Here is a 19,793-nt window from a genome sequence, read left to right on the forward strand (position 1 = left end):
ATGTTGTTCTTTGTACTATGTACTGTGTTCCTGAGTACCTAATATCTTGCATACTAATATCTTCTGTTTACTGTCGACACCGTCTACACCCATGTTTACACCGGGGCTCAGAGAGAAACAGCATTTCAATCCCATCTATGTTCTGTACACGGACGAATTGACAGTGAAGTTGACTTTGACTGAAAACTTAAACTTAACATTGACTTTAAAGATCAAGAAGGGCTCATCCCAAGCAAACGATCAAGCTCGTTTGCTTTTCACTGTGTTACACAATAGTGGGTATTGGATTACATGTACCCTCAGTTGTTGCACTGTAACAAGATGCCTCTCCCGCAATGATAATGAATGATCATACTTAGCTGAAGACATTGCAATGTACTGAGAACAATAAATGACCTTCAAAAACAAGGATTTGCTGTTAAATTAGCACATTAAGACAGAACCCATCTTCATGAGTTGGGCCAGAAGACACAGGACCCTTGATAGTTGATGTATCACTTCTGTAACAAAAATGTGTAATGAATGGTCTCTGGGATTTTGAGGCCCCTGCGGGTCTGGGGTCCCACATTGTCCTGTTTGTAATCCAACCTCACTGCAAGCAATAGAAAGGTATTAGAGTATTGGTATCAAAATAAAATTAAACAACGATTATTTTATGGCCAAGATTTTTCCATACATTGGATATAGGATACTGTTTAAATGCATTATACTAAAAGTATACCTCATCATCTATACACTCATCCCCTGTTTATTGATGATAAGATCGATCACAGGCATTGAATAATCAATCAGGGATAAAGATTGACCCTAGAGCTTATATATTGTATGTGTTGCACTATTGTTGTTTTATTTTATTTCTCTCTTCATCTGTATATATATGTTTATATATATTTTTTTTATTTTCTGTTTTAAATGTTGATATTCTATTTTTTTCTATTTTATACTATTTCTATTTTATTTTTTGGGGTTGTAATTACTTGAGCATTGCTAGAAGAGAGCGTGTGACTCAAGCATTTCATTGCCAGCGACTTCTTAATGTTATTGTTGTGCATTTGACAATACAAATCTTGAATCTTGAATCTTCTTTAAAAATAAAAAAGATCATTTTATTCAGTTCTGCAAACATATGCGAACCTAAGACCTTTACTTTTATCTGTCACTTTAGACCACAATTTAAGTCTCTACATATATAAATATAGATATATACATTATTAGCAACATAGGCCAAATTTACCATCAGCGCCACATAAACAGTCGTTTGTGGTATACTGCCTCCTAGTGGCTGATATGACTCACTACACCCACTCGGTCTCTGCCTGACCCCCGGAAACAAAACCTTCCCTCGGAACCCGGTTATGATCTTTTGTTTCCGGTGGGTCACATTTCACTACCGCTCCAGTTCTGGAAAAAAGATGGCGGACATGGATGAATTGTTCGGCAGTGATGGAGACAGCGACAACGAGCAGCGAGGTAAACGTGTTTCCAGCCGTTCGAGAGCCTGTTTGTTAATGAAGTTAGAAAGTGAGACTTTAGGAAGATTTTTGACGAAGACGGAGGATCTTTGAATGTGAAACTCCGTTGTTGTGATCGTGAAGCGGAAACACGTTAAACTCCGGGATGTTTTCGAGCACGTTAGCGTTGATATAAACGATTAATGTTTGTTTTATCCTTTAATCGATTGTTTTTTACGTGTTTTAACAGACGTAAACTAAAAGTGCATGTTTATTAAACCACGGATTTTGTTTGTAGTTACCGGGAAAAAAGTCTAAATCGCGCCTCACGACTGTATATTTAGTCTTTATTGATTTTAAATACAAAACGAACAGACCAAAACAAAGAAAAGGAGAAAAACTTTTAAATAGTTCAAAAAAAGGGTTAGGGTAGTCTAACTTGAGGGGACAAAATGCCTCTGTGAACATTTGTGATATTCATATACACACTTTGGATACTTTATGAGGGACATCTGTGGAACATCTTCAGCCATCAATCCTGATGGCTGAGCTGTTTTTCTATTGACAGCGTGGGAGGATTCCCTGGAATGTTTATATCTTTATCTAGCACAAAGTACATAACATAAAATGTATCTGTATTCTCATTGCACAAAATTGGATCCTCTCCTATGTGTTTCAGAATCTGCATCCGGCTCTGGTTCCGACTCGGAGCCGGAGAGACCTCGGGCTGCCAGCAATGTGTCAGGCAGCGGCAGTGACAGTGAGAGGGAGCGGGATGATGATGATGAAGAGGAGGGAAACGAGGCAGGGAAACCCAGTATTAATAAGGTGTGTGTGTATACGTTTGTCTAACACTGCTCAGCTTAATTAGCGTGAGTTTTAGATGTTGCGGTGCAAGATCAAACAAATGTCCGAGATGCTCTGCCACTGTCAAATCACTTCATCAATCATTTTTATTAAATAACATGAATTGTCACAGTTGTTATTGAGTCTACATTAAGATTAAGATACATTTATTTATCCCAAACACATGCACAGTCACACTCATGCAATTGTAGGGAAATGTAACCTCTGCTTTTAACCCATCTGGTGCAGGACACACAGAGCAGTGAGCAACCATGTGCGGCGCCCGGGGAGCAGATGTTGGGGGAGTAAGGTGCCTTGCTCAGGGGCACTAGACAGAGTAGGGAGAATCCTCTTGGATTTTTGGAGATGACATCTAGTGGCTGATATGACTCACTACAGTGGAAAGTCAGGTAGTTACTTCACAAATGAAATCCCTCAATGACCTGGAGGGGGTAAGAGGGTAGACCTTTTATTTCAAAGAAATATTCAACAAAAAGGCCAATTCTTCAACAGACATACTGACATATAATCACATAAGTAACAATTTTAACTGTATATTACGTGTGATTTTGTTAACTAATGAAGTTACACTCACTGGAAACATTAATTCCCATTTGAAAGGGGAAAACGTGTTAACACCAATGGTTTTCTCCAAGATGCATAGTAACTCTACCTCACATAACTCCGGGGCCATCACCCACTGGTAAAGTGTCAACGTGCGATAAACCTGAAGTGACTTGCAAACATTCTGTATGTCCCTCTCACATGATTTTGCGTTTCTGCAGTTGCACAATTTGCTTGTGTGGCAACCTCAGTGTGTCAAACAAGAACAAGCGGGTGAAACATTCCTCCAGCCCCAGTTTGATGTTTGTGTTCACATGGGAGAGAGTGAGGGTTGGACAACTTGTTACTCACCTCTCCTTCTGCCTCATAGGAGCTGTTTGGAGACGACAGTGAGGATGAGGTGCACAGTCAACGCAGCGGCAGCGACAACCAGTCCGAGCGCTCTGGGAATCAGTCGGACGCCAGCATGCACTCAGAGCCGGTAGACAACGATCACTCTGACGCAGAGCAGCACAGCGGCTCAGAGCGCGGCCACCGAGACGAGGATGAAGATGACGAGGACCGGGGCCGCCGTTCAGACGGGGGAAGCCCGGCTGGCAGCGTGATGTCTGGAGCAGGGAGCCCTCACTCTGAGAGAGGCAGTGTGCGTTCAGAAAGAAGGTGAAGAACACACTCTCTTTATTGAACAGACATGACATGAAATAAAATAACACTTTTTATTGTCGGAGGACCAGATTTTCATCACTGCATGTATTCTCTCCAATGTGTTTGTTATAAATCAGCGTGCACAGTGATCCTGCGTCTCCACAGTCGGCGCCGGCCACTCCACGCTCTGACGGAGAAGCCTCTGGAAGGGAGAACCAGTCAGACGATGAGAAGTGGGAAGGAGGGGCCAAGAGCGACCAGTCTGATGATGAGGAGGTGAAACGTCATTACTCTGATGAAGAAAGAGAGAACTCTGATGACGATGGGCCGAGGAACAGGAAGTCAGGTACACCCAGTGTTTGGTGTTAAAGATGGAGGAATAGACTATTGTAGATGAACTGGATCATGTTAAGACCACATGTTAAAATTAAAATCCTGAGCTCTGGGATTAATCGCAGAACTTTTAATATGAATTTATCTTTTAGACCTCTTCATTTGTCTTGTACCTTTTTAATTTATACCGTGCTTTCATATGCCAGTTATTCTGTTAATGTGGCTTATTGTAATTGGACTTTTCAGTGTCCGCAAAGGGCAGCGACAGTGAAGATGATTTCCTCAGACAGAAAACCAAAGCAAAAGCCACATCTGATTCAGATTCAGACAGTGACGTCGGAACAAAGAAAGGTAAGAAGCTGTTTTGGCAGATAAGGACTTTGACCACAAACCTAAACTAGTTAGTCCATCACAGCATCTTCAGTTCACATCTGAATAGTCAGTCTTCCATATTATTCAACAGTAAAGAAAACTGCAGCAGACGACCTGTTTGGAGAAGCTGACGACATCTCTTCAGACAGCGATGCCGACAAGCCTCTGACCCCAGGACAGCCCCTGGTACATATCTTTCCTCTGACTCCGTTTCTTTTCTGCACTGATCATCACAACTCTTTCATTGTGCAGAGTCCTTTTTACAAGAGTTCCCAAATCTCCTTTTCTCAGAGTCTCTCATTAAGCCTCTCTGAGCTGATCCCTATTATCACGGGTCATTGAATCATACAATGTTTTTCTGATATCTTCCTGTGTGTGTGTGTAGGATGCAGACGATGGGATGGAGGGGGATCACCCAGAAGAGGAGCATGCGCCTGAAACTCGTATCGAAGTCGAGATCCCCAAAGTCAGCACTGACCTCGGATCTGACCTTTACTTTGTCAAGCTGCCCAACTTCCTGTCCGTGGAGCCCAGGTCAGAACATTGCCACTGTCACTGAAAACAATGTTAACACATATTGAAATTGATGAGCTCTTAAATCCTTCAATATTTTTGGAAAAGATATAACTATAACAAAGGAAGAGGACATATATTTTCAGAAACATTAAGATGAGAATTCCAAGAGCAGATATCCTATTTTTTTAAGTTTGTGTTAAGCTAATTGTGTTGGGTCTTGAAGACAATAAAAAACTCTTTCTGGTATATTTATTTTCATTTTCTTTGAACCTCCCATTTCAGACCTTTTGATCCTCAGTACTATGAGGATGAATTCGAGGATGAGGAAATGCTGGATGAAGAGGGACGGACCAGGCTCAAACTGAAGGTAAATGCTTTACTTCACCACATCTGGATATGGGAATATGTTTGAAGTTGTCGATGTAGACGACATGGAAATCCACAGAAAATCTAAAGTGTTTGATTTTGTTTTTTGAGTCACCAGACTTTAACCTTTTCTCCCTCAGGTGGAGAACACGATTCGGTGGAGAGCCAAGAAAGACGAGGAGGGAAACGAATCACGAGAGAGCAACGCACGCATCGTCAAATGGTCCGATGGCAGGTATGTGTTATGTCAAGCCGGATGTTGGGGTCATGTGAACAGGAAATGCTCTGTATTTTTCATGCTTTTAAATTTCCTGCTCTCGCCACAGCATGTCCCTCCACCTGGGGAACGAAGTGTTCGATGTTTACAAAGCTCCTCTCCAGGGAGACCACAACCATCTGTTCATCCGACAGGGCACTGGACTGCAGGGGCAAGCCGTGTTCAAAACCAAACTAACGTTCAGGTAATGGAATGTAAATGTCATGCTTGTGTTGTTGGGGGACTCAGGCACAAGCTTTCACCTGAGTCTCTGTCAGAGCTGTACCTGCCAAAAATAAGCCCCCCCGACTGCCTCCAGTTCCAAACAACAATAGTGGCACCTTTCGTTCGGGCTCTATTCAGAAAAGTGCTCTATGCTGTAAGTCCTTGATCACCTTGTGTGAGCTGCCCAGGTTTCTCCCAGTAAGAACAGCGTAAGCCTCTTAGCGCCCCAAAGTCCACCTGGATGTTCTGTCTTCTCAGACCACATGGGACCAGCAGGCCACTGGCCAAAGCTGCTTTAATGCACAATAGGCCTCTACGCTCCCGGGCAGGACTGTACCATTTGTTCTAAATCAGTATTGTCATCAGAGTTTTAATTAGGATTGAGGCTGAAGCTGCTCACGGTTAAATTGGTTTGGACGTAGCTTTGTTTCTTTTCCTTTCTTCTTACTTGGGAGCTTTATGCAGCTTCACAAATTAATGAAACAAAAACCTTCAGAGGAGATGGAGCCAAGAAGAAGTACATTTTTCCTGGTTAATTAATAAGGAGGGTTTTTTTTTATGTTGAAGGGCACCAAAGATGTTGCCCTATCTCACCATTGGTAAAGATCTGGTCCAAAATGGCTTCCCCCCCCCTGCTGAGAGACACAAACAGCTGTGACAACACATTCTTTTAGGCAGATGTAAAAAAAAGACACATTGATATGAAAGCAAAAACACAACCTTAACACACTGCAGTCTTTTTTTAATGCTTCTACTTGTCTCCGGGCGGGAATTAACTGAAGGTTAAATCTCATTGCTTTACGGATATGTTGCAAAAAATATCTCAAATGTACTAAAAGCCGCTGATTAAAGGATATGAAATGACGATAATGGGGAAGCGTAGAAACGTTGTTATCTCTGCAGACAGAAACAGAAAAATGGGACATTTAGAAACCGGCAAAACATCTGTGGCGTATGATACTTAAAGTTGCTCTGTGGAGGTTTCCTGCAAACAAACACTGTTATGTTAGGGGCACATTTTGCACAGTCACCTTTAAAATCTGGCACTGTTTCCTCTTGTGTTTCCAGGCCCCACTCCACAGACAGCGCCACCCACAGGAAGATGACTCTGTCTCTGGCTGACCGCTGCTCCAAGACGCAGAAGATCCGAATCCTTCCGATGGCTGGAAGAGATCCTGAGTCGCATCGTACGGAAATGATCAAGGTAACACACGTTCATGTTCTGTCCGTTCGGGGCTGTTTGGGTTTGGCTTTGATCTGCCCGCTCCGAGAACGCCTCTGTTGCCACAGGGACAGAAAAATGTTGCATGAGGCCAATTGTTGGAAAGTGTCGTCTCCTGGCTGATTGTGTATCTAATGCCAACCCATCAGATCTGTAAATAGCATTGTTTATAGATCACTGAGCTCAGTTCTGACCTGTGCCACTTCTTTCTGATCTCCTGCTCAGATTTGCTTTCACTCAGTTATCTCCAGTATGAATGTTTTATCATCGCAAAAGTTTTATGTGCCAGTATGGAAAGTTGCATCATAGTCTCTCTTACCAGTTGCACTTACACTGGTGTAGCAGCTTGTTGTTTTCTTGTTTGGTAGATTAATGAAAGTCTTTAGTTAGATTTGGATACTGTCAACAAAGCAGCTTTTTCTGCAAGAGTACAGCTTGTTCGGATGAGGGACGCCCACAGAGGGCTTTGGTTAACACTTGCTGATCAAGAGCCCAACTTGGAAGATGTGGTCGTAGGAGCTGAAGGCCTTATCGTGTGTAACACTATGAATAAAAGCTGATACAGAATTAATTAAAAAATAGACGTCACGCATAATGAAGCCTTGAAAATAATAACTGATAAATCTAAACAAGTTATTATGAAACTAGCTATTTCCTGAGCCAGAAGCACCGCACAGTGACGTTATTTTATCAGTGTAAAAAAGAGATTTAATTAGCAGCTAGAAACAAGACGTCAAACTTGAATCCAGGGCTTGAAATTAATTCCCACTGGTGTCGCTCTCCGGGCAGAAAGAGGAAGAGCGGCTCCGAGCCTCTATCCGCAGGGAGTCCCAGCAGCGGAGGATGAGGGAGAAGCAGCACCAGAGAGGCCTGAGCAGCAGCTACCTGGAGCCCGACCGCTACGACGATGACGAGGAGGGCGAAGAAGCAATCAGCCTGGCAGCCATCAAGAGCAAGTACAAGGGAGGAGGAGGCGGCCTGAGAGGTGAGGGGAAAATGCATACTCTACTCACCACGGTCAATTTTTGTCTTTTGTCGCACAATTTCGATTTTTACTAAGATCAAATTAACGTTGCCTCTTTTTTCTGGCCCCAATCCAGAGGAGCGAGCGAGGATCTACTCCTCAGACAGCGATGAGGGCTCTGATGACGATAAAGCCCAAAGGTTGATGAAGGCCAAGAAGCTGGACAGTGATGAGGTAGGTGCACTATCCAGCAGGGCAGATAGGGGGCAGTGTGAGGCAGCTCCTGAACATGCCGACGTTTCCCTGTTACCTCAAGGGAACTGAACAGGACAGGAAATTCTAGTCCTTCTGAAAGAACATGAATTCACTTCAGACTGACTGTCTTTGCAAAAACAAGTTATGACACATTTGATCACTTAACAAACTGAATGTACAGATGAGCTGTACAGAACGTCTGCTGAGACCTTGTTTCACCCAGTCACCTCTTTCCGTCTCCCTTTCCCACAGGAGGGTGAGGGATCCAGCAAGAGGAAAGCAGAGGACGACGACGACGAGGAAACGTCCACCAAGAAGGCCAAGAAATATGTCATCAGTGATGAAGAGGAGGAGGAGGAGCTGGAACAGGAGCAAGAGCAAGAGCATGAGCAGGAGCAGGATGAAGAGCAGGAGCATGAGCCAGAGCAGGAGCAAGAGCCGGAGCAAGAGCCGGAACAGGAGCTGGGGGAGGAGGACGAGGAGGATGATGATGATGAATAATTTGCTTTTTTTTATCATTCCACTGTATTATCAGTGCTCAGCCCACATGGCTTATAAACAGCCATTTTTTTGTTTTGTATATTTTCTTAAGACCTGTGTGTGTGGTTGAGTGTTTGTGTGTCTGATAGTGTGTTTGCTTGTCTATGTTGTGTACAGCAGAGGTGAGAAATAAAGAAATGGTTTGTGTGATGTAACCAAAGCTTCCCAGGGCCTCTATCTTTCTAACGTTGTGATTCATTTGCGTGAATCAATGTTGTGAGGTTTGGAAAGGACACGCTTTAGTCCTGTTCCCAAAACAAAAAGCAGCTTAAATAGGTTGATTTAAAGAGGAAACTGGGTTAATAGCAGAGAAGCAGAAAAGTCTGACGTTTTAGCCGTGAACCCGTTCAGATTGAACGTTCATCCAGGTTCTGTGGATGATAATAATTCCCTTCAGGAAAGAACTGGGGAAGAAAGTCAAGGGACAAGTCTGTTGGTGCTGAAGGAACCAATTTAACCCTCATGACAGGAGGCGGAGGTTCTCCTCAACCGGTCTGTCATGGGTGGATACTTAACACACTCAGCAGGCCCTTCTGCCTCCGTCTGTAATGACTGTTATCGCTCCTTTCGAGAAAGTTAGTTATTCCGCTGCAAAGAGACACAACAACAGAGATGCACAACTACTACAGGAGCTACATTATTGTATATTTCTCAGAGAATTATTCATGAATCTTGATTTAAATTATCTGGCGTATTTTAAATGGGTTTGTGCAGATCCAAATAAAAATCCAGTATTGGATCTAGTGAATTTAAATGTGGTTTTAATATGGGACTGTTTCACACTGAGGTACAGTATGTCCTCTAGTGAGTGACATCAATCAGTGGCCACATGTATAAACTCAAACCTGTTTCAAGTCAATAATCCTTTAGTATGATGCAGGTATGATTTTGAATTTGGAGGAGAGAGAGTTTCACACGTCAGAGCTCCAGCACCAGATGTTGGGGGAGGTGTTGTGACTTGATCCCCTGTTAGAGGGGAGGGTGGCGGGGGAGTGTAGAGAACAACAGTCCAGGTTACTGATTCAAGTTCATCAGACAGGATGACGCACACTGTCGCACATTTCCTCACACACACACACACACACACACACACACACAGTTAACTGGGTTCCCAGAGATAGATAACAGCCCTTGAGTCCGACCTCTCCCCCAGCCCCGTCCACACAGAACTGGTTGGAGCCACCCACAATACAAAACTGGTCAAACAAAGTCATGAAGAAAGAGTTTAGTAAAAATGGTGGCCTACCTGCGTTGCACAGACACACAAAACACACACACAGACACACAAAACTAAAGCAACGTTCTGCAGCTATAGTTGGGCTGAGAAGAGTTTTTTTTTTTGTAAATTCTAGTTCTCTGGAAATTCACAAGGAAGCTGCTTAGTTGAAGTGAGATTGTGCAACTGAACCATTCACTGCTGAGGGCAGGATGGAGCTGTCACTCAGAGCAGGGCCATGTGTGTGTGTGCAGTGGCATGTACGTGCATGTCTAGATGCAGGAAACAGAAACCAGGCGTCCTTAGTATAGCACATGCTGGACTATAAATAGTGCATACCGTGAATGTTTGATGCTGCTTTATGCAAATGATGTGTGAGTGTGTGTGTGTGTGCCCCGGTTGTCTCACACGAGGAGGTGTCGTCAGTACAGTTGTGTGCTGCGTTCCCTCAGACTGCAGTGGGTTATGTAAACCCAGTTCCACACAGGGGAGGAGAGTGAGGGGAGGCACTGCTTCACACAGTCAGCACAGACTGAGGGGGGGATGAGACGGAGGGGAGGGCTGCAGCATTTCACCCTGTTTTTTGTTGTTTCGTTATTTCCTCCACCTCCTCCTCTTGTCTCGTCTTTTGTCTCTGTATCACTTCAGTAGTTTCACTGAGTCGTACCCGGATCCTCCCACTGTGCAGCACTGAGCCTGGACCGGAACATGAGCACACACACACTGAACACAACAGATCAGTGATGACGGGAGGCCATGTTTTACTCACACACACAAACACACACACGAACACACACACACCCACTGAACTGAACAGATGCCATGTTTTCTCACACACACACACAAACGACGAAACTCGGCTGAGTCACACTGAGAATCTCTTGCCTTTTGTTCTGCCCTTTAACCCCCGAGGGAAGACACTCACTGTCAGTCCAGGTGTTTCTTGAGGTAAACAGCCATGTGTTGTCATTATGGCCTTAGATTTATGTGTGTGTGGGTGTGTGTGTGTGTGTGTGTGTTTGTGTGTGTGAGTGTGTGAGTGTGTGTGTATTCTGATCCTCCACATGTATACACCTGTTTCACTTGACTGCTAAGTGACAATTGAGCTTTTCAGATATGCTGTACTCTGTGTATCTTGGTTTCTTTCCAGGAGGATTCATCATATAATTATGTCAATATAACCATTCTGACCACTGGGACTACAGGGACTGTAAATACCCAGGTTACTTGGAGTTTGATTGTGGTGAAGACGGTAACATAATCTCAATCTTATACATGACATTTGCTTATTAAATAGATTTTAATAAAACAAAATTCTGTTGCTGTTAAGACTAAGGAGTTCACTGTCTTTGCTTTCATTCTTTAGCTTTGATATCTACGGGTTAAAACCTTTTTGATCTTTTCCATCAGATTTGTTTTTATATTTTGTATAGTTTCACACCTAAAGAACAATGTTTCTGCTGTTTACTTGTTCAACATTTAACACATATGCTCTTTAAACTGGGTGCGGACCTCCTTGCCATTTGAGTGTCAGAGGAACACATTTCTAACAATAAAATGCATATGTAAAGACACAAACAAGGAACAACAAGGAAAAAGGCACAGAACCTACAGTATATCATGATTCCTGAAGTTTTTTGTATAGTTCCCATGTAATTTCAGTCAGAGCAATTTCTGAGAATCGTTTAAACTCAAGTTTCAGTTCATACAGACCTTTTTGTCCTCTCTTAGGTTCACACATTTACAACCAGAAAACTCAAATGTGTCGCATTAAAAAACAGTGCTGCCATTCATTTTTATTTTTTCCTCTGCAGTATTATTGTTCCTCGAGTTTCTTGTGTTAATTCCCTTTCAATTTCAGAGCAACATCCCAGAACTTTGTTTTTTTAAGGTGAATTTCTGTTGTTTTATTCTGTCTGTTGTCTCTGTGTTTCATTTAATTTGAATCCAACAGTTTTGTGAACCTCCTCAGTAACAGTCTGACTCTTTGTACCCTGGCTGTATTTCACAGCTCAGTGGCCTTTACCCCTGTCTCAGTGTGACCCTTCCCCCTGCTGCTGCATGTATAAGAGCCTAATAAATAAAATAGAAACACAATACTCTCACCGCAGGATCCTCCAACTCTCACACATGACACTGCGCCCCGGAGGCCACAGCCAGGCCGTGTCTTAGCGGGAACATTTTCCCTTACGTACAAGCAGGTGTGTAATATTCACACACGCACTAACACACGTGCAACCATGACTGCAACGAATCAGTGTCATCCGTTTCTCTTTTTCCTTCTGACCTTAACTATCCGGGTCAGCGTGTTCAGTCGAAGGAACAGAGATTAATCTGTAAACAGCTGGTTACCTTCAAATGGGAGCTGATTACATTGACACAGTTTTTACCAGAAACAGACAAACAAAGAAAAAGTGAATGAGACAAGGTGACTGTCTGTGGGACTACTTCTCTAGAGTCACTCTTCTGCCTCATTACACAAAACATCTACCTTGGCCTTATATATAATAACCTGAATGAACTCGAATGCATTTACAAAGAAACACATGATTTGTGTGGCACATGTAGACAACTGTTAAAAACAATATGTTGTGTATTATGTTAACACAAACATTGTAATTAGGTAACATTTTTGTTAAGTACTTCTCAAACATGAATTTGGAAATAGGTAAGGAATGAGTCATATTTAATAATATGTCAAGAAGAAGACATTGTTTACTGTTAATATTGATCGAATGATACATTTGTACTGATACGTCTGTACTCTCACTGAAGTCGGATATAAACCAAATTTGGTGACATTGTTGTATTTGGACTCTTGCTTATATGAAGCCTCACTGGTGGAGAAATGGTTAACATGGGATGTGTGATTCCACTCAGACAATGAAGCGACACAGTTCCTGACTCAGGTCTCATGCCTGCATCTTGCACAAACAGCTTGAAATGGGGGATAGCACGGGACATCAGGTTTTTAAATGGGTCAGCTCCATGTTGGAAATATCTGGGCTACGAGCTGAAAAACGTCTGTTTCCACTTCAACCTTGCAGTAATGTCAGTGACTATTTCTTGTATCATGTATAAGCTGTATTGTACCAGCTGTTCATTGAAGCTATCCTGAGAGAAGAACTGATAATTCTACAATACTCCACGTTTTTCACCCTTCACATAGCCATGAAGGCAGGAGGAAGTTTACTGTGTGTGTGTGTGTGTGTGTGCGTGTGTGTGTGTGTGTGTGTGTGTGTTTGTTTGTATAAAATTAATTCAACAATGCATTGAAACATTTTCACAAAACTTGGCTGGAATATTACTTTGGAAGTAATACACCTGTCAGACTATAGACATGAACAAAAGCTGGTATATATATATATATATATATATATTGTATATGTATATTTATCAAAAGATAATTAATGATTAGCTAATGTTCTTATGAAAGGAATGATTTCATCATGACATCCCTACAAAGTCAGAAACTACATAATATAATGTAGTAATGATGTCAACATACAAATTGCTTGATTTGGACATAGACATCAAAGTCTAACATACATGTATATCCTTTGTATCTTGTATTTGTTTTCCGAGATGGTGAAGAAGTCTCAACAATCAAGTCATCAGGGTTTTAACACTGCCTAACAGAAAAGACTGCAGCATGGACCGAAAGGAGCAGCCTGAATGTTTTGGTGTCAGGGAGAGGGAGAGGGGGGGGGGGGGGGGGGGGGGGTCAGGAGGTTCACACACACGCAGAGACAGAGAGACAGGAGAGTGTTGAGGAGGAGAGCAGAGGATGGGAGGGAGGCGCTGGGGTCAGGTGTGGGACGAGAGCTCGTCCAGTCTCCCTGGCCTGTGGAATTTCAGAGCCCGCTGTGACTCACAGCTCAGTGTACACTCTGCTCCTGACCTTCAGTTATCTAACCAGCCTGCCAGCACCGAGCCACAGAAACCCTCTCTCTGTCTTTCTCCCTCCATCCTAAAGTGTTGGTCACTCACCCCCGGTTAGGTACGCCGGAGCCTTTTGCAACACGATAATAAATGACTAATGTTCCATCTTCTGGATTTGCAGAGACGATGCTTGAGCGATCAATTTGGTTTGATTGAAAGCTGATTTCTTGGAAACCGGCTCCGCTCGCTGTCTAATTTGGGAAACAGAAAGTTTCTACTGCAGCTGAACTGGTCTCCCACCACCTTTCATAACTGCCATAGTAACCTGGGTATTTACAGTCCCTGTAGACCCAGTGGTCATAATGGTTATATTGACATTTGATGTTACATAAAGCTTCAGAGCAAACAGTGACAGGTTGGGTCTCTAATGGCCCTATGGCACATTTGATCTATTCCCTCCGATTGGCTGGTGATTGATGGCCTGGTCTCGGCTGTCTTCATGTGTTCTGGGCTGCAGTTATGAAAGCAGTGCACAGTGGACTGCTGAGAGATCTGCTGCTGCAGAGAGGAGCTGGTTTCTGCTGAAGCTGACACCTTTTCCCTGCTCAACACAGGTCCCCAGCAGAGAGGGAATTATAAACACTGCTTAGGATTCTGAGCTAGTGTGTGTGTGTGTGTGTGTGTGTGTGTGTGTGTGTATGTGGTACAGGTATAAGCTTGTGGGGATATACATTTATTTACACTTTATAAGGACTAAAAAGCCAGTTCTCATAACATAAATCATTAAACTTTATGTTGACGACACGTTTAAAGGTCAGCACATGTTTAAAGGTTAGGTTAACTTTAAGGTTGGAGTAAGATTAAGATCAGGCTAAGGTGTTAGGGTTAAGGTTAGGTTAAATTAGGTTAGGTTAGGGTTAGGTAAGTAGTAACTAAAGTTAAGGTTAGTGTAAGTCCCCAGGAAATCAATGTTATATCCTCTGAAGTCACGACTGTGTGTGTGTGTTGTTTTAAGGTTATTTTAAGTTAAGGCTACGGCTAAGGTTAAGTTAAGGCAAGGGTTAGGGTTTGGATTAGGCAAGTAGTAATTAACGTTGGAATAAGTCTCCAGGAAATCAATGAAATCATTGTAATGTCCTCTGAAGTTGAAGTCATGGAGACACTCCTGTGTGTGTGGATGAGTGTGTTTGTGTGTGTGTGTGAGTGTGTGCATGTGTGTGTGTGTGTGTGTGCGAATATCTTCAACCTACACTCCAGGTTGTGTAATATTACTTAACTATCAGTTTCTTCTACCCTGATCCCATGTCTCCATCTCTCCATGATGCCCTCGGCAGTCCCTCGAGCTGCTGCAGCACAATCAGCCGCCATTTCCTATGCAAAGCTTTGTCACGTTGTGTTTGCTAAGATTTCCCTCTGTGGATCAGCACAGAGTGTTTGTGTTGAGCAGGTACTGTTCTCTTTAATGCAAATGTTTCGTAAACACTGTTAGTGAAGGTGCTGTTGCCCGAGGCTGCAGGTTGTGTAATGTTCTGTAGGAAAGCATAACGCTGCAGCTTTAGTCGTGCAGGGAATTATACTGCGACGGGTCTCACTGCAAATCCACATTACCCTCTGGGCCTGGCTGACAGGAGCGCAGTGTCGCCCCCTTTTATCGTGCCCCCCCCGAGTCTTCTCATCCCCTCTTTCCTTCTTTCCCTCCTGGATTTGTGGAATCTTTCCCCCGTCCTGTTTGTGGCCCTCACCCCTGCTCAGCTGCTGTTTGAATAGGTACCTACTGCAGACTGGCAGGGGAGAGCAGAGTTCTCGCCCATGTGTTCCAAATGGAGGCGTCCACTTGTCCATCCACCTCTTTTCTGTGACTGCGAGTCATTATCACCATGGATACTTCCACAAATAGAGCATCAGTTGAATGAGAACACCCAGTGCCTTAGAAAGGGGCCAAAGGCACATACGAATACAAACACACACACACACACACACACACAGTCAAAATTCATACCTGCATTTAGGAGGACAATGGCCTGGCCAGCCGCCTCTTTTCAGGGCCTCTGACCCACTTTCCGTCTCCTTCACGGGGACAAAACCAAATGTAGACTGAGAGCAGCACAGTTGTGTCACTGAAGTGTCCAACTGGGTCAAAACTGAAGTAGAATTGGGAGTTGATCAACGTTGACATTTCTATTGGACGCAAATAATCTGTTGGATTTGAGCGTAGCACTCAAAAAGGCTGTTTGTACAACGCTTCATGTGAAATGTTGTATTCTAACTGTTCATCTACTCAACATTATCTCTGTAAAGATAGTAAGAGATGTAGTTGGTGTTGAAATGGGTTTGTTCCATAACGGCAGCTGACCTGTAGCTGGCTGCAGGGAGCGCAACCTCTGGTAAAAGTTTTAATCAGTTAAGAGGATTGATCTGCGAGGCTACATACCTCTGTGGAGGAATTTTCTCTTTCACCATCATAATAACAATCACAGGTCGGCCCATTAAGACACAAACACACACACACACACATATTGTAGACAAGTACTGGAAATCATTTATGAAGCCTACAAGGAAAGGACCTACAAGCATGAGATCACCAAATTCGATGTGTACATTTAAGATGCATAGTTGTAAATGAAAAATCCCAGAATATTATCAGGCGTAGGACCAAACCTGACACAATCTCCATCAGCAGAGCCAACAGACATTAAGTTATATTAATATTATATTGATAAGTTAATTAAAAGAAACCTTCATCACCATGAGTGCTTCTTGTATTTGGTTTAATTTCAGTGCAAAGATTGTTTACCTTCACTGTTTTGAATGGATCTTTGAATACAGCCGGTTCACCTCTAACCCTGTTCCTAGAAAACATATTACCAGCTGAGGAAAAGGGAACAGCTGCCGAATGACTGTCCCCATTCACGGCACAATCCCCTCTGTGTGCAGAACATAGCCTAACACCTGTATTTATTCTTGCATTGGGCTGCTATAGGAGCATTGGCGATGTCAACACACTGGATTAGGGTATTTTTCTGTGCAACCCAGCTGATGTTAGTTCCTGGAAATGTTATGATGAAACAGACAGCACCACCATTCATCCCATTCATTTTCACAGTCTCCTGCCAGGTCACGCTGAGTTGGACACTAACAAAACCTCCCATTCCCCAACTTCTGTCCACGGCCTGCGACCAGATTAATCAGATGGACCACATTCTTGTCGGCCATGACAGGTCTCCTTGGCTAACCCCCCCCCCCCCCCCCCCCTATCTCTCCCTCATTAATTTCCCAAGCTTCTTCCTTTCCCTTTCACCACCTCTCTGTCTGGATTTCCTCTGTGTCAATGTGTCTGACAGCCGGTCGTCCATTCTGCAGCACTTTATTTCTCAGAATAACTCACCAATCCTTGTTGTCATGGTTTGAAGGCCAAAGGTTCTCGGGTGAATCTGCCAGGGAGGCAAAGAGGACGCTATAGGAGCTGGGGGGGGGGGGGGGGGGGGGGGACACCTGCTGCATCAACACACATGAGAACATGTACAGGCAGAGGAGAGACTGAAATGAGCCTCGCAGATTTACTCTTCCCTTCCACTGCCACTGTCCCCCCCGCTGCACGACTTTGGTGTTTTATTGCCGGCCGGAGTCGAGAGGATTAAATTTGGTCTTCACCGAGAATGTGTCCCTACTGGTCAAATGGTGAGCACACTGTGTGTAAGCTGTGTGTAGGTGTGTTACAGAATTCCATTTTATCGACATTTTCACACAGCTCTTAGAAAAAAAGATGTTTATTGATAGGAAGATAAGAAGCTTTAACAATGTTGATTTTCACGTAATCCAGTGAGTTTTAAATGGCTTCAAGAAACGTGACAATTTATTTAAATCCACCAAGAAATAATAATCTTCTTATTAAACTTAAAATATTCAAACATATTTTGTTGATAATACAACATTTTTTAAAACATGAAGACGATCCAAACTGCACTCCAGAGAACACCGACTGCTGACGACCGAAAGGTTCGTGCTGGAGGAGGAGAAGTGGAGCGGGGCTGAAGGTGGAATCGGGGAGAGATGACAGAACATGATGGTGAAAAGACAGTATGTGTTGTTTGTTTATCTGAGGAATTTTGAACAGTTCAGCTCATTTTATAGCAATGCAGTTACTTTTAGAGCCGCAAGCTTCTCTCTACAGAATACCAGATGTATGCATCGGAGGATTAAGTGTGTTTCTACACCAGCTGCTGGCACGGTCGGGGATGAGATATCAAATGTAGAGTTGAACCAGTAAAACAAGAATTGTTTTGTTGCAACGAGTTAACCTCTTTGGCTCAAGTGGACCATTATACTTTTATAACAGTAAAATTCAAAACTCAGAGGAGAGCATCAGTTCCCTTCAATTCAATCAAGCTGCATACCTCAGACACTCACAGACATCAATCCCCTTAATGTGCCTGATATAAAAAAACTTGATTTATGTATAACTCCCTCGGAAATTGGTGATAATGACAATCCATCACGTTGTCATTTGAAGGCATTTAAGCTCTACACTTTCCTGCACTTAGAAAGACACACACAAGCCCTGGATAAGAGCACGGGTGGTTACACATTATGCTTCCAGATTTCTGTGCTGTCTGTTCTGATACTTAAAGATTGCATAACAGAGCCCTGGAGCCCTTGACAACATCACTTCAGGTTTGTCTGCATTGCGTTGAGGTGAGTGTGAGTGTGTGTGTTTGAATGTGTGTTCCCTGCTTATGATTGAGACTTGAGAGCCCTTGCAGTGTTTGGCTCTCTTTTGAGGTCAGACAGTAGACATGTGTGCCGCACACGCTGTTCAGTCTGTCATGTGTGACACGATTCATATGTGAGTAGCGTGGGCGACCGTCTGCCTGGTTGCACACAGCGACCTTATGGGCAGGGAGGACGGGGAGGACTCAAACCCCCCTGCTGCAAACGTTATGGCACTATTTTCCCATCAGTAAGTCAGACGCATTCACCCATTCACTCCCAATGTGCCTGCATGGAAACCCAAAGTATCTCAGCAGCGAGCCAATCAGCACACAGAGGAGGATTTTTTTTCCGGCATGAATAGAGAAGAGGGCGATGGGAGCAGATAGCAGCTCTCGAACCTGTTGCACTCGACTCGGTCTCTGGTGTCTCCTCATGTTTCCTCTGTTGGGCCCTGAAGTCGTCATTAGTTCTCCTGAGGAAAGTGACACACAAGACCCAGGAGTATATGCACATTGGCTGATAGATTATAATGGTCCATGTTGCTAAGACACCTCACACACATTTATACACGAATATGTCAAGTGTTTAGAAAAGCAAGGTGTTCTGAAGGCTGTAAAATGCCATTTCTTTCATTTTCGGTTTCCTTTTTTTGATTTTAGCAAATATATTCCCGGAGTTGAGGATAATCACACTTGAAAAAGTAGCAGAAAGCTACATGCAGCTCTGTTTGCAACCACGGTAATAGAGTTTGAATGCAATAGTCAGACCTGCAGCTCTGACATGTCTATTTACCTAATGACCAACCTGTAACTCACAAGTACCTGAGTGGCCAGCAGGTATGTATTCTATTCTAGTCGGACCTGTGTGTAAACAAGCTGACACGCTGTCATGTCAACACTGACATCTTGTCAAGTTGACATAGTGAACACGCTCATGCACATCTGCTTGTTGACACGTCCAGCACAGACCAATGTGTCACTGAGGACGTGGAGACGCATTTTCTTTCTTTTCATTTTTGGGCATTTCACCTTTATTGACACGGGAGTAAACAGGAAATGTGGTGTGAGAATGGAGGAAGACTTGCAGAAATGGGCCAGGTCCTAATCAAATCATCAAGCCTTGCAGGAGGACTTCTTCGACTGAATTAAAGAGAACTGCTGGGGCTTAGTGGAGATGTGTGCTCCACTGAACACTCTCTGAACACTTCTCTTTGCATTTGTCAAAACAAGCAGAAAATGGGACACATGATTCCAAATATTGCTCATCCCATCAAAAATGTTTTTCTGAGGTTGTGGTTCCTGCTCCATCAATTTCCCGTATTCTAAATTCATGAGATGCCCCTATTAATGTATGATCGATTTGTCATGTCTTCCCTTTAACACAGACACATTTTCGTTTATTTTTTAAATGAAGCTTGTCTCTCGCTGCCA

The 19,793-nt window shown here is 43.3% G+C and overlaps 1 protein-coding gene across 1 annotated transcript; it reads left to right on the forward strand.

The window, feature by feature from the left end:
* Window positions 1–1,378: 1,378 nt before the first annotated feature.
* leo1 (LEO1 homolog, Paf1/RNA polymerase II complex component) lies at window positions 1,379–8,720 on the forward strand. The gene is made up of 14 exons (XM_062409705.1): window positions 1,379–1,470; window positions 2,131–2,279; window positions 3,232–3,521; window positions 3,644–3,852; window positions 4,086–4,190; window positions 4,303–4,397; window positions 4,597–4,745; window positions 5,010–5,094; window positions 5,234–5,328; window positions 5,420–5,554; window positions 6,643–6,778; window positions 7,586–7,781; window positions 7,897–7,994; window positions 8,268–8,720. The coding sequence occupies exons 1-14, from the start codon at window positions 1,413–1,415 to the stop codon at window positions 8,514–8,516; spliced, it is 2,049 nt and encodes a 682-aa protein (XP_062265689.1). The 5' UTR covers window positions 1,379–1,412; the 3' UTR covers window positions 8,517–8,720.
* The last annotated feature ends 11,073 nt before the right edge of the window (window positions 8,721–19,793 follow it).

The sequence above is a fragment of the Platichthys flesus genome, chromosome 1 (genome assembly GCF_949316205.1).
Source record: "Platichthys flesus chromosome 1, fPlaFle2.1, whole genome shotgun sequence".
Taxonomy (NCBI): Eukaryota; Metazoa; Chordata; class Actinopteri; order Pleuronectiformes; family Pleuronectidae; genus Platichthys; species Platichthys flesus.